At 40.6% G+C, this 15,229-nt stretch overlaps 1 protein-coding gene and 2 non-coding genes across 3 annotated transcripts in view; 2 read left to right on the top strand and 1 right to left on the bottom strand.

The window, feature by feature from the left end:
- The first annotated feature begins 605 nt into the window (after positions 1-605).
- On the top strand, positions 606-677 carry trnad-guc (transfer RNA aspartic acid (anticodon GUC)). The gene has a single exon. It is a non-coding gene; the product is annotated as a tRNA-Asp (tRNA).
- Positions 678-1,138: 461 nt separating this feature from the next.
- Positions 1,139-1,210, top strand: trnad-guc (transfer RNA aspartic acid (anticodon GUC)). The gene has a single exon. It is a non-coding gene; the product is annotated as a tRNA-Asp (tRNA).
- A 1,475-nt stretch (positions 1,211-2,685) lies between these two features.
- The window catches only part of ipo13b (importin 13b), a 43,671-nt gene continuing 31,127 nt past the window's right edge, over positions 2,686-15,229 (bottom strand). Inside the window, exons 12-21 of the mRNA XM_060866743.1 lie at positions 14,399-14,548; positions 13,409-13,489; positions 13,042-13,179; positions 9,706-9,802; positions 8,633-8,685; positions 6,293-6,359; positions 6,058-6,116; positions 5,863-5,952; positions 5,577-5,758; positions 2,686-4,310 (exon numbers count right to left, since the gene is read on the bottom strand). Coding sequence (XP_060722726.1) covers positions 4,214-4,310; positions 5,577-5,758; positions 5,863-5,952; positions 6,058-6,116; positions 6,293-6,359; positions 8,633-8,685; positions 9,706-9,802; positions 13,042-13,179; positions 13,409-13,489; positions 14,399-14,548 — 1,014 coding nt within the window. The 3' untranslated portion in view covers positions 2,686-4,213. The remainder of the gene's footprint in view (positions 4,311-5,576; positions 5,759-5,862; positions 5,953-6,057; positions 6,117-6,292; positions 6,360-8,632; positions 8,686-9,705; positions 9,803-13,041; positions 13,180-13,408; positions 13,490-14,398; positions 14,549-15,229) is intronic.

The raw sequence follows: 15,229 nt of genomic DNA, 5'->3' as shown, positions 1-15,229 counted from the left end.
TTGTATAAATGACTACTAAACTGTTCAAAAAGTTATACGTTATACAGCATGTTTTCTTTTGTTGTAGCACTTCCCTTTTCCTCTCGGATGAACTGGAACACCGAATGCATCCCAGACTTCCTCACCTTACAGCTGAGTCACGCGGAAGACCGGGGTTCGATTCCCCGACGGGGAGAGATGTGGATTTTTATACACTTTCTACTTGTGAATATTCATCAGAAGGATGATAATCAAACTGAACATTATAAGCTAATAGTTTATTGACATTAGACCATTACACGCGTACAGTCCACCCTGAAATGATTGAAACTGAAAGACCAGTGCTATTGTTTTTTTATTCTCTGAAAGTAAAAACAGCATGTCACGGAAGACCGGGGTTCGATTCCCCGACGGGGAGAGTTGTTGTAAACTTTTATACACATTCTACTCGTGAATATTCATCAAAATGATGATAATCAAATTGAACATTATAAGCTAATAGTTTGTTGACCACCCTGAAGTGATTGCCCATGAAAGACCAGTGATATTGATTTTTTTATTCTTTGAAACATGGCCTTCAAACATGGATACGTAAATAGCCCCATCTACTGGCTAGAAATAGCAACTCCTCGTTAGTATAGTGGACAGTATCTCCGCCTGTCACGCGGAAGACCGGGGTTCGATTCCCCGACGGGGAGGATAAAACATTTTTGGATTATTTTTAAATAGATGTCGGATACCTTTAATTGTCACTCCGGCCATACATAAGCTAATACGTTTATCAGGACCATAATGCAAACACAGTGCCAGACATACCAGTATACAATGTGTGTGTGTGTTACGCATGTACTTGTGAAGTCCCTAAGTAAATAGCACCATCTACTGGGACTAATGAAGTACTTTTAGGACAACTCCTCGTTAGCATTGTTTTATATAGTTCTATGAAAACCAGTTCTATTGTTTTTGTTATACTCTGAAGGTAAAAACAGCCTTCCAGCAGGAACCTTAACTGCCACGATTGGAGAGTCAGAACCTAGAAATGCAGATTTTTATATTACTTTGACTACTACTGCGATTTTGGAATTTGAGCATAAACAAACGTTAATATGTAAGTAAATAGCACCATCTACTGGGAACACTGAAGAAGTTTTAGGGCAACTCCTCGTTAGTATAGTGGACAGTATCTCCGCCTGTCACGCGGAAGACCGGGGTTCGATTCCCCGACGGGGAGAAACAATAACATTTTACGTCTTTTTTTTTTTTAGAAGTCAGGAACCAGTGGTCATCTCAACTATATTTTATTATTAGTGCATTGTTTCACTATGCAGTACATAGCAAAATGAAACAAAGGTCATCTAGCCTAAGGATTGTGGACACTGCATCCTCACAATTCACAACAATCTCCTTTTGGATCATAGGCCAGACCTATGAGATCAGTAGACTGGTATCAGGTCATAGAGAAGATATTTGTTGATATTTATATCTAGATGTGTTCAACAAGTTTAAACTTGTTTGAACCTACCTGTATTTCAAGTATTCTGGGGGAGACTGTACTTTGCAGACTGGGAGCTATTCCAGGATCAATTTTTAATAGACCTAATGCATGACAAAAAACTCTGAAGTCTGTTTGATCACTGAACATACTTAATCAGAATCAGGTTTATTGGCCAAGTGTGTTGACACACACAAGGAATTTGGTTCCAGCTGTTTGTGACTCTAAAATACAGACATAAATAACACTATACTATACATATCCATTTTCTGGAAAACTGTACCATCATATTTACTATAATGCTCTGGTGTAAAAATGAACTGAATTGGATAATATGAAGATACAGAGGACTAAAATAATCATAATCTGAACACTTACATTATTAGGGTGATTGTGGTTTAATAAACGCATGCAAGAGCACAGCAAGGGGTGTGATCAGCATCAAACATGAAGCTGAGCCCAGAAAGCTTGATTAAGGAAAATGCCATGAGATTTGTGATGATTCCTTTGTTTATTTCATATTAAACATATCAAATAGAAAGTAAAACCAGTCCAGCATCAGTAACCAAATTTCCTGCATCTAATATAGATTAAAAAAAAAAGCTTAATATTCAGTCACAGTTTGTGGATTACATGCTCACATATCAGAGCTTCTAATAAATAAATATCACCATCTACTGGCAACATGTCACAGTAAGACTATAACGTCCATACATTATTACAGCAAGGTTTTATCCATCTGTGGCCCTTATTTAGTTATTTTCTTATTCACTTTTGTAACCAAATATTTTTTGTAGTCATCATAGGCACCATTGCAACTTTTTATTGATCTGTGATGAAAATCGTTGAAAGCTTCTCACTTCACATCACGAGGTTTTGTATAATCGTTGTATATTTATGTATAAATATAATTATAAATGATATAAATTGATGCTATTCTGAATACAGTCATGTATTTTAATTATCGTTTATGTTTTTTTTTGCCAAAGAAAACATTCTGGGGCCACAAAGCTAAACACTGGAAATTTGACTGCATTTTATTTTATTTCGTTTTTAAAAAATGCGTTCATACTGAGCTGGAGTAGATGAGATTAACTCCATCCTTGGATAGGAACATCAAACTTCAGTTCTGGAGCACCACAGACTTGCACATATCTCTGTAAGACCTCCCAACTACTAAGCCTCATTCACTTAAGACACAGACAAACAAGAAATGCCATCTTAGATATATTTAATAAATTAAAACAAGGTACAAAAGAAAAACGCAAACTCGTGTACATTTTTCCTCCTTTTAACTTTCCCTCCCCTTTTCTAACATATATATTCATCACTGGTAAACAAAATGGCAGGATGAAGAAAGAACCTTCCCTGCCACACGCACATGACACATTCTGTTGCTGCATGCCCGATTCCCCTGCCCAAAAACAAAACACTCATGCTACATGTTTGCAGGCAGCAGCTGGGCAACAGACAGTGACAGAGAGACTCCCAGCCACTGAAAAGAGTCCTATTCAGGGGCTTCAGATGTCAAACACGAGGGGACTTATAGGGTAGTATAGATTGTGTTCAGTTCCATAATAAGTGCACTCAACAGTGTACAGAAGCTGCGATTTGGACAAGCAAGTGTACAACACGTGTGTGTGTGTGTGTGTGTGTGTGTGTGTGCGCGTGTGTGCATACCTAGACACATGCACTGAAAATAGTGTCTGTTCATGTCTGAAATAGACAACGATCACTACCCGTACAGTGTTGCGTGCATGGCTCACAGTTGACCGCTGTCCTCTCTTCATGTGATGTTCTGGATGCTCTTTCTACCCAAAAAAGACCAACAAGGACATCTAGGTGTGTTTCACAGCTGTTATGGGCTCCAAGCAGCTTTCCCCAGAAGACACCATACACAGAGGAGAAAACTAAATCCAGGACTACATACTGTATTTGACGTTTTCACGAATTAACAAGGGCGTGTGTGTAAAACCAGCTCTAACCAGCCTCGTGCATGCTGCTAATTTTATATATTAAAATAATACATTTTCAATCGTTAAAAAAAAGACCATGACAAAGTTCACAAACCACCCCCCCAAGAATCATGTTGTGAGTGGAGGAGAGTTAGATTATACAGATGTGTAGATATAAAGCCACGGGAAAAAAAAATTATTGGTCCCTCTCTTTGTCAGCAGCAGTATCCATAAGGACTCGCACATGTCCCGCAGTCTGATAGATATACAAGTGTTTATATATGTGGATATATATTTACTTTAGATAGCAGTTTCTTTAAATTACAAAATAAAACATTTAACTACTACTAATTCCATCTGTTGATAAATTCTGCAAATCATCACAAGGAAACAGCTTAGGAGCCACGGAAGATCGAGAACGTGAGAACGGTCGTGAATGGGAGGTGAAGGTTAACAACGCACATGATGAGGAGATTGTGGGGAGATGAGACATGGTGAGAAAGATGCAAGATGAATTGTACTGCTTAGATAAAGAAGCACTGGCCACTTTCTAAGAGGATCCACCTTATGACCTTAAGACCTTATGAGAGCAAAGAGACAGGGAAAGAAAAATAAATTAAAAAAAAATAAAAATAAAAAAACAACAAGAAGAAAGTGTCCTCCTCAGGTCCTCACACTGCATGCTCTGAACAAGATCTGTCGCTCAAGGCTTTCATTATGTTATTATTCAGGTATGGATTTCCAGTTGGGGGGTCGCTAGGAAATGGATCGCTTTGGGCTTCAGCGCTCAGTACTCTGCTGCGTACTCTGTTCCGTGCAGCCCTCGACACACCAACGTGAACTCTTTCACTATGTCCTTCACCCGTCGCTTGTTCACTCGCTCCCTGAGAGAGAGAGAGAGAGAGAGAGAGAGAGAGAGAGAGAGATATCTTACAATTGATCTGTTATGTGTACACAAGTCAATATGTAACAATACATTTTTATAATAGGTAAGTGTAAACAAATGGGGGGGCACGGTGGCTTAGTGGTTAGCACGTTCGCCTCACACCTCCAGGGTTGGGGGTTCTATTCCCGCCTCCACCTTGTGTGTGTGGAGTTTGCATGTTCTCCCCGTGCCTCGGGGGTTTCCTCCGGGTACTCCTGTTTCCTCCCCCGGTCCAAAGACATGCATGGTAGGTTGATTGGCATCTCTGGAAAATTGTCCGTAGTGTGTGATTGTGTGAGTGAATGAGAGTGTGTGTGTGCACTGCGATGGGTTGGCACTCCGTCCAGGGTGTATCCTGCCTTGATGCCCGATGACGCCTGAGATAGGCACAGGCTCCCCGTGACCCGAGGTAGTACGGATAAGCGGTAGAAGATGAATGAATAAATGAATGAATGAACAAATGTGTGTGCATGTGTATATAATTCTAAGTGAATTGTCACATGTCCACTTGTAATTATTATGAGATACATTGAAAATGAATAGGAGAATTTCGGTTTTGTGGATGAGTCTATACCGTATAAATTATACCCTATGTAATGAGAATCAGCCATAACATTAAAACCACCTGCTTAATATTGTCTAGGTTGTGCCATGTAGACTACCCTTTGTTCCTGCTGTGTCAATGAACCTTGTTTTTCCTTCTGGTAGGTTTAACCGCTGCACACCGAAAAGAAACCCCACGTGACCTGATGTTTTGGAGAAGCTGACCCAGTCATCTAGTCATCAAATTTGGACCTTGTCAAAGTCAAAGTCACTCATAGCCTTATGCTTGACCAAATGATCTGCTTTTAACACATCACAGCTCTGAGAACTGACTGTTCACTTACTGCCTATTATATCCCACCCACTGACAGCTGTCACTGTAACGAGACAATCAATGTAATTCACTTCACCTGTCGATGGTTTTATTGCTTATGGCTGATCGGCGTGTACAGAGCACTCTGTGATTCGGTCAGTTCAGTGTAGCAGAATTTATACAGCTCACAGTGGACTAATGTATTTTTGGAATCAGTATATACACATATTACATTCTTTTATGTAACGATTAACATAACCAAATTAAATAAAACAGCCATTTCTTTTGGCTGGAACAACTTGAATTAAGTGTCAGCGATCATGGTAAAGATTCAGACATGTATTTCTGACAGTTGTGTGTGAGCAGTACCTAAGGACCTGCTGGCTGAATGTGTCTTTCTGTTCGTCTGAGACTCGGGATGAGGGAAAGCCCGGAGACTGCAGGGCCTCTTGGAGCCACACAGTGAGGAGACTGAAACAGTGCTTATTCATGGAGAACAACACCTCTGCAAACTGGTCCATTAAACTGCGTGAAGACTGACCACCGATTGCCTACAAGTAACAGAGAAAGAGAGATAAGGGACGAGAATTGCTATTTCAGCATTGTTTCTTAGATGGATGGGATGAAGGAAAGACATTATGGCTCTGTTACTGACCTCCAGCACAGCCAGCAATAGGAGTTTTCCGTCTTCCTGCACGACCTGGCCCACAGGAGGAACGTCTGCACAGTGCGGCAGCAACTCCGTCTGTCCAACACACATGTTGTCTTACTCAAAAGAATTCCCATGAACCCAGGGTATACCATGTAACAGACTCAGAAAGGTTAATTTACACTAATAAAAGCAACTTACAAAGAAGAGGCAGGTAGACTTTACAGTAGGGGCTTCTGGGAATTTGAGTGACAGAATTCCTATAAGAAAGACTCAGAAATATTAGATGGCAAAAAGAATAAAAGGAATGTCGTGTGATTTTATTTTTGCTTTTACTGTCTGTTGCATCATAACTACAATTTGCTGACAAACATAAATCATTTCTGTGTTTTGTATTATGCAACATGTTGGTTTGAAACCTTAAAGAATGACTTACCACAGTGGAACACTGCTTTCACGTCAAGGTTCTCGGATAAAAACAAATCGGGCTTCCGTTTGAGAGCCTACAAATCAGACAGAGCCAGTGAACATGGCACACGGCATAACTCCAGCTCTGGGTCCGTGCAGAGCCCACCCACACCCCTACCACAGACATGACCTTCCTCTCCTCTACGATGTGCTTACCCTATTCTGGCTAACAAAAAACAACTAAACGTACATCAACTTATTTAATGCAAACTGATCAGGTAAGAAAACAACTGCAAAAAAATCAAATACTGAAATTTAACTTAAGTCAAACTAAAGGTGGTATGATTTGAAATTTCCTCTTTTTTCTTTAATTTCCATTTCTTGTCTCTGCTGAACTGAGTAATGCAACAAAAATCTAAGTAACATGTACGAATAAAGACAACTAATGCATTAAGGAACTCATTGAGGATGAGAGGATACTGAGGAAGGGAGGGACAGAGAGGGACAGAAGAACTGAGAGAAAGAGAAATAAACAGATGGACCTGAGGTCCAGCCAAAGGCAGAAATGAGAGGAGGTATGAAAACTGAGAATGTAAACCAAATGTTAGACAAAGGGTGCCAATTCGATAGCATTCATTAGAGTATGAATTTAATTAGGGTTTTAATTGGTACTGGGACTGGAGTGATGCTGGGAGAAGGGGCCTTCATAAATGTTCACATGGCATGTTGAAATAATTCACTCAATTCATCATTCGTGTCATTCTGTAGTAGAAAGAATTATAACGTAAACTGTTGAAATGTTTTTTTTAAAGAATTATTGTGTAAATATTTTAATAGGTTGCTAATAATTTGAAAAACAAAATGTAACGTGTAAAGTTTTAACTACAAATGGATATGATGATTCTTGATCGATGATGTGGATGTTTTTCCTCTAACAGCACATCCTGAAGTACAGTTCTTCTAAACAAATGTGTGACATGTTTTCCAGTTACATTTAATGTTGTTGAACGTCCTGGTACCACTTACACAAGCTTTACACTTACTGAGCACTTTATTAGGAACAGGTAAACATCTACACATTAATGGCATTAACTTCTAAGCTAATTGTGTGGCAGCTTATCAACGCACATCCTGTGTATACGGGCCAGCGGCTTCAGGTAACGTTCACATCAAACATCGGTATGGAGAAAATCTGTGATCTACATGATTGTCTGTGGCATGTTTTCTGGAGTCAGATGGGCTGGGCTGAGTATTTCAGAAACTGCAGGGATTTTCACACGTGAGGAAAATGACCAGGTTGGTTCAGGGCAACAGGAAGAACACGGTCACTTAAATAATTAGTCTTTAGAACTGCAAAGCATCTCAGAACACAGAAAACATCAAACCTTGAGGCTGACAGGCTACAACAGCAAAAAAAACCATTAGGTTTTACTCCAGTCAGCCTAGAAACGAAATCTGAGACTAAAGTGCTCACAAACTTACTATAATATTACATCACGTTTGATGTGAATATGACCTGAAGTTCTTAATCTGAATCCTAATGATAGGCTCCGTGAGTTTACAAGCCTCTATTATCTGTCTTTAAGGCACGGCTTCGTCTAAACGCAATGATGTAGTCTCTATAAAACAACAGGAAGTGTCAGTGTAAAATCAACTATAGACTTAAATCTTTAAAAAAATCTTTTCTGCTAGGCTAAGATTATGTGAATCTCTGACATACGTGTTGCAACTACAGAAACAACTGAATATAAAATATTTTTATAGAAATTATATTTACTTTTAAAAAAAAAAAAAAAAAGGGCCATTATAGAATTTTCTACATGAACAACGAATGTATGTTCATGTAAGTAGTAAATGTTATAGGAGAAGTTAACACAGAAGTATACGGTATTAGTGCTTGGTTAATTTTGTTCACTCTCTTACAGCAATAAACACCACACTGATATAGAGCACTTTGGTATGAATAGCTTGTATTGTTGTTATAGCTTGCATTGTGGCTACAGTGACATTTCAAAAGAACCCCAAGTCACAGTTCACCCAGTTGGGTGGTTTTTTTCTCCTCTGAAATGACAATCACATTTCTGAGGGGCTGACCGGTATCGTCAGAACCAAGACTTTTGAAGGAGAGACTGCGTCAATCATCCAAAAGCATTCCTTTGTCGGCTCAGGCAAAGAAAGGGTCACCACAGCCCCGAAATCACAGGGCAAAAAGAAAGAGGTGGGGTAAGAGAGAAAGGTAGAGAGAGAGAGAGAGAGAGAGAGAGTGAGAGAGAGAGAGAGAGAAAGAGAGAGAGAGAGAGAGAAAGAGAGAGAGAAAGAGAGAGAGAGAGAAACCCAAAGTGAATGAAATAAGAAACCAAAAACACACCTGAGCTTGGAGTTGCATAAATGAATCAACAATATCAGGATGATCCCTGGGCCCTAAAATATAATAAAGATGTAACTTAAGAAATAATAAGAATAATAATAATAAGAATATATACAAACAGCAACGGAACAGATTGAACAGTCATGTGGAAAGAAAAGGCAACAGAAAGGATCTCATTGAAATAATTGCACACGTGAGAAAAAGAGAGGAGACGAGAAGCATGTAAGGCTTTGAAGGCAGTCTCCAGAAAGAAAAGGAAAATTGAAAAACCAGAAAAAGTCATGAGTTAGGATAAAGAACTAACTGAAAGAGAAATAACGAGAAAGAAATAAGAACAAACCTAAAAGAACCAAAGTGGGTTTGGAGTGGGAACCCAGGAGGCACCTGCTACTGTGACATCTTATTTCCTTCTCATTTTTTTTTTTGGTTTCTTTTGTTTTCTTTTTCAAACTTGGTGGTCATTTCTTACAATCAGACATGCTTTCCCAACTGCCCCACCCCAGGGTTCAATGGAAAGCTTGGTAACCACGAGAAAGTGGGGCAGCACCTGACCCCCAAAACTTCCTTCCCCTAGCTGTTCCCACACTCCAAACATGACCCCTCATCACAGCCCTCCCTGATCCGCCCTGGAAATTCTCCCGAAAAACAAAACAAAGCCAAAAGAAAACAGGCCATGGTAGGTTCTCAGAGCCACAGTTAAGGGACCTGCTGGAGATCAGTGGGTTAACAGCACACAGAAATGTGATGTTATTTTGTGAACAGAGAGGAAAAAAGAAACCAAAGGACAATTAGGGGGACGAGGAAGAGACAGGTACAGGAGAAGATGAACAGCGACTGTCTGTGAAAACATCATGTCAAACACGTGTTACATGTACAGGATGATGGGATGTGGGAACTTATGTGTTTTATTTATTATTTATTAATCCCCCCATAAAATAGATATTGAATTCTTCTGATAATGCTCTTCTGATATACCTGTTAGGAAGTGAAGTTTGCGGGGAAAAAAGGTGAGTAAAATTGGACTGTAATTGAAGCACTAAATGAAAAAAGGGTGACTGTGTAATAATGCGTACCTTGCTGGAAGATAGTGAGTGTGACGGATGTGACCAGTTCAAACAGGGCTTTGATTGGAGGAAAGTGGTCTGACTCGCTGGCAAATATATGCATCATCTGGTGATAAGAAGACAAAAAGAAATTTCAAATGCTAGAGCACTCCCTCACATACACATATACAGTAACTAACAGAAGTGATTACACCACTCACATTTTTGTAAATAATTTATTATAACTTTTCATGTGACAAAACTGAAGAAATGACATTCATTCATTCATTCATCTTCTACCGCTTATCCGAACTACCTCGGGTCACGGGGAGCCTGTGCCTATCTCAGGCGTCATCGGGCATCAAGGCAGGATACACCCTGGACGGAGTGCCAACCCATCGCAGGGTACACACACACTCTCATTCACTCACGCACTAGGGACAATTTTCCAGAGATGCCAATCAACCTACCATGCATGTCTTTTGACTGGGGGAGGAAACCGGAGTACCCAGAGGAAACCCCCGAGGCACGGGGAGAACATGCAAACTCCACACACACAAGGTGGAGGCGGGAATCGAACCCCGACCCTGGAGGTGTGAGGCGAACGTGCTAACCACTAAGCCACCGTGCCCCCAAGAAATGACATTTTGCTACAATATTAAGTAGTGAGTGTAACAGCTTGTATAACAGTGTAAATTTACTGTCCCCTCAAAATAACTCAAAACAATTAATGTCTAAACTGCTGGCTACAAAAGAGAGTAAACCCCTAAGTGAAAATGTCCAAATTGGGCCCAAAGTGTGGCCACCATTATTTTCCAGCACTGCCTTAACCCTCTTGGGCATGGAGTTCACCAGAGTCCTCTTCCACTCCTCCATGACGACATCACAGAGCTGGTGGATGTTATAGACCTTGCGCTCCTCCACCTTCCCTTTGAGGATGCTCAATAGGGTTTAGGTCTGGAGACATGCTTGGCCAGTCCATTACCTTTACCTTCATCTTCTTTAGCAAGGCAGTGTTCGTCTTGGAGGTGTGTTCGGGGTCGTTAATATGTTGTAACACTGCAGTGCGGCCCAGTCTCCGAAGGGAGGAGATTATGCTCTGCTGCAGTATTCATGTCACAGTACATGTTGGCATTCATGGTTCCCTCACTGATCTGTAGCTCACCAGTGCTGGCAGCACTCATGCAGCCGCAGACCATGACACTACCGTCACCATACTTGGGGTGGGCGGTGGTGGGTTGGGGGGTCAGCCTGTCAGTGCTCAGACCATACAACACACACTGCATCAAACTGGTCTGTAGGCAGGAGACACCTGTCTTTGTACTCCTCACCTGGTTGCCGCCACACAGGCTTGACACCATCTGAACCAAATAAGTTCATCTTGGTCTCATCAGACCACAGGACATGGTTCCAGTGATCCATGTCCTTAGTTCTGCTTGTCTTCAGCAAACTGTTTGCAGGCTTTCTTGTACATCATCTTTAGAAGAGGCTTCCTTCTGGGACGACAGCCATGGAGACTTATTTGATGCGGTGTGCTGCATGTGGTCTGAGCACTGACAGGCTGACCCCCCACCCCTTCAACCTCTGCAGCAATGCTGGCAAAATTCATACGTCTATTTCCCCAAACACAACCTCTGGATATGGCGCTAACCACGTACAGTACACTCAACTTCTTTGGTCAACCATGGAGAGGCCTGGTCTGAGTGAAACCCTGTACTGTTAAACCACTGTATGGTCTTGGCCACCGTGCTGCAGCTCAGTTTCAGAATTTCTTCAGGCAATCTTCTTATAGCCTACGCCATCTTTATGTAGAGCAACAATTCTTTTTTCAGAGATTTCCTCAGAGATTTCTTTGCCATGAGGTGCCATGTTGAACTTCCAGTGACCAGTATGAGAGAGTGAGAGTGATAACACCAAATTTAACACACCTGATCCCCATTCACACCTGAGACCTTGTAAAACTAATGAGTCACATGACACCGGGGAGAGAAAATGGGCCCAATTTGAACATTGAACATTTTCACTTAGGGGTGTACTTACTTTTGTAGCCAGCGGTTTAGACATTAATGGCTGTTTGTTGAGTTATTTTGAGGGGACAGCAAATTTACATTGTTATACAAGCTGTACACTCACTACTTAATATTGTAGCAAAGTGTCATATCTACAGTGCTGTATCATGAAAAGATGTGAGGGGTGTACACACTTCTGTGAGATACAGTATATATACACACACACACTCGCCCTGCACATTCATGCCGTTATCTTATTAGCTATGGCTTAGTTGTTGGTAGCAGATGGGCTGGGGTGAATATTTCAGACACTGTTGATCTTCTGGGATTTTCACACACAACAGTCTCAAAGGTTTACAGGGTATGATGTGAAAAACAAAAAAGACTGAGTGCGAGACAGTTCTGTTTGAGGAAACAGCTCGATGATGAGAGCAACCAGAGGAGAATATGACTCGATTCGGGCTGTCAGGAAAGATGCAGTAACTCAATCACCATTTACACTCATGGTGAGCAGAAAAAAGGACCTCAGTATGCACAAAACATCGAAGATGTAGATGAACTACAACAGCAGAAGAGCACAATAACTGTCTGTTTTTTTTTTTTTGTGAGTCTGTGTCCATGAGGCTCTCAGATTCCTGTTCTTGGCTGCAGGAATGGAAACCGATGTGGACTTCTGTTGTTGTAGCTCCTCCACCCCAAGGTTTGATGTGGTCGTGCATTCAGGGAGACGATCACACCAGTTGTAAACATTGCTAAAAGTGATCATTTGAGTTACTATAGATTTCGTGTCAGCTCAGTCTAGCCTGCTTATTCTGCTTACAGAATGTCTATTTTTCCCATCGTTCTGCCAAATCAGTCTGTGCAGATAAAAATAGGTCAAAATAGATCATTAAGTCAAAATAAAAAGGCAATATCCTAATTTTTATAACAAACTGATTTCTCATATTGTATTTATTGTATCTCTGGCTTCCTATTCGCTATATATGCTGTCTACACCGACTTAAACATAATGCCACTGCAGACAAAGTGCACTATATCCCAAGTTGTTAAAAGTATGAGCTGAATGTAAAAAAAAAAATTAAAAATGCAAGTATTCATTCACATGAATATGAAATCTAAAAATTTAAAATAATATTCGATGTGAATAAGTCTTTCTGTCTGCCCCACTGCACATGCACGGAGATTTCCTCACACATCATGGCTAGGTGCAGTACATATGGTACAGGCCTCATGTCCACAAAGATGTCACTGCATGTAACTATGGCAACAGCCAGGTGGATTTAGAGACTAAATAGGGAATGTCCGGGCCACTGTGACTGGAATCGGGAGAACTAGAATACGTGTATATAGTGTGTACCTGACGTGTCAGGTCCAGTGCAGAGGCTTGTGGGATAGTGCTGTACATCTGACCCAGCATCTCACTCAACTGAGACACCATGGGTGCAAAGTCATGCAGTAGAGTCTTCACTGACTTCTCAAAGATAGCACACACAGCCTGAGAAAGAGAGAAAGAGAGAGAGACAGAGATAGAGAGAGAGAGAGAGAGAGAGAGAGAGAGAGAGAGAGAGAGAGAATGTAAAATGTTTTTAAAGGTTAAATGAAGGAGTCTAAACAAACACGAAGGAATGAATCACACGAACAGGAAGTTAAAATGTGCAGAAAATATATTTGTTTGCAGCACACAAATGTTATAATTGAAGATTGACAGGATGTTGAACTCTTACCTCTACAACTTGAGAGTCGTTCAGCCATTTACTGAGGACAGTGTGAATGAGGGCAAAAACCTGCTGCAACACCACCACTACCTACACACACACACACACACACACACACACACACACACACACACACACACACACACACACACACACACACACACACACAAACACTGCTCTTAGCAACAGAGTCTTGCTCAGACATATACTTTACTGTTCAGTGTATGAATTACGTGAGGGGCGAAAAATAGAAAAAATTTGTTGATCCAGTGATGCTGATGTTTTGTGCCTTTTGTATTGTAGTTGATCGTACCTTCACGTTTTGAAGTAACATGTTTTCTGAAGGAGCATTAGATATTAGATATATATAATAATACCACCAGAATTCTAACAACGTATGTTGTAGCCCACATTTACATTTGGATCTCTTTGCACCTGAAATACATCTGAAATACATCTAAATATCTACAAAAGTGTGTAGACACCCTACCATCACACCCATATGTGCTTATTTTGAACATCCCAGTCCAGATTTAATTCATCTTTACAAGAGCATTAGTGAGATCAGACACTGATGATGTAAGAGTGAGGAGGTTTGGGGTTCATCATAAAGGTGTTCAGTGGGGTTGAGTCACAGTCAGGGCTCTGTGCAGGACACTCGAGTTCTTCCACTAAAACCTTAACACACCATGTCTTCATGTTTGAAGCTCTGTGCTTTGTGCACAGGTACATTGTCATGCTGGAACTGTATTTGAGCCTCATAGTTCCAGTGAAGAGAAATTCTATATAGCTGTGTGCTTCCCAAATAACAGTTTGAGGAAAAAACAAAACAGGCAAGACGTCCACATATTGTTTATGTTTATAAAGTGACTGAATTGAGTACAATTTCAGTGTAAAAATCTACTTGAAGTGCAATAAATATGTGCATTCACCATTGAAGCATTAGCAACTACAAACACCATCAAATATTTTAAAATAGCTAAAATAATCAGTACTCACTGGGTTGGGGCCAGTTTGAGGTGGGGTGGATTTGACAGGTGGTGCACCTTCTCCAGATTCCTCTTCCTGCTTGGTGATGTCCAGGGTAGTAAAAAGGTTCGACAGCAGGCCCAAGATGTGGATGATTGCCAGTTTATTAGATGGGTTTGGCTGCAAAGACATGAAAAATGTTACTGTATACTTGTAAAAAATAATAGTGAACGATGTGAAGCAAATGTATTCAGATGTATTTGCTATCAACCGTATGTGCTGATGGAATTGAAAGAGGAAAAAATAAAGAGCTAATAAACACAGCCTGTTGTTTTGGCAGGTAAAAAGAAATAATAGGTTTTGAGGAAACCATTTTGCAGGTGGGAGCACGAACACTAAAGGAGCAGTAGGGGTCGCTGTCTGACAGATCTGAAAAAAAGCCTAATCTCAGAGTCTGACGTAATGCCCACCCCTGAAAATCCAGACATCAGTGCACATCGCTGTGTGTGTGTTACACGTGTCAGTATCTGCATTTTTAAGAAATGTCTGTCTCTAAATAAACAACTTGAAAGGGAAAGCTGCATGTGCGTCATGAAAAAACAATTAGATCAGCATGCACTGGGAGTTAAATGTCTGATATACTGAATAAAAACAGACCGTGTGTGTGTGTGTGTGTGTGTGTGTGTGTGTGCGTGCTGTCTGAGATGTGAGGTGCTTTTGTCTGATGGAATTTTTCTACGTTCATTAACCACACTTCATATCATGCCTGCATTTTGCATGTTTTTCCTCTCTAATGGGAATGAAGATGTAGCTATATCTTCCCACTTCGTCTGCTTTCATGACTCGGTTTTTATTACACTT

Source organism: Tachysurus vachellii, chromosome 3 (genome assembly GCF_030014155.1).
Source record: "Tachysurus vachellii isolate PV-2020 chromosome 3, HZAU_Pvac_v1, whole genome shotgun sequence".
Taxonomy (NCBI): domain Eukaryota; kingdom Metazoa; phylum Chordata; class Actinopteri; order Siluriformes; family Bagridae; genus Tachysurus; species Tachysurus vachellii.
This window is presented reverse-complemented; position numbering and strand designations above follow the sequence as displayed.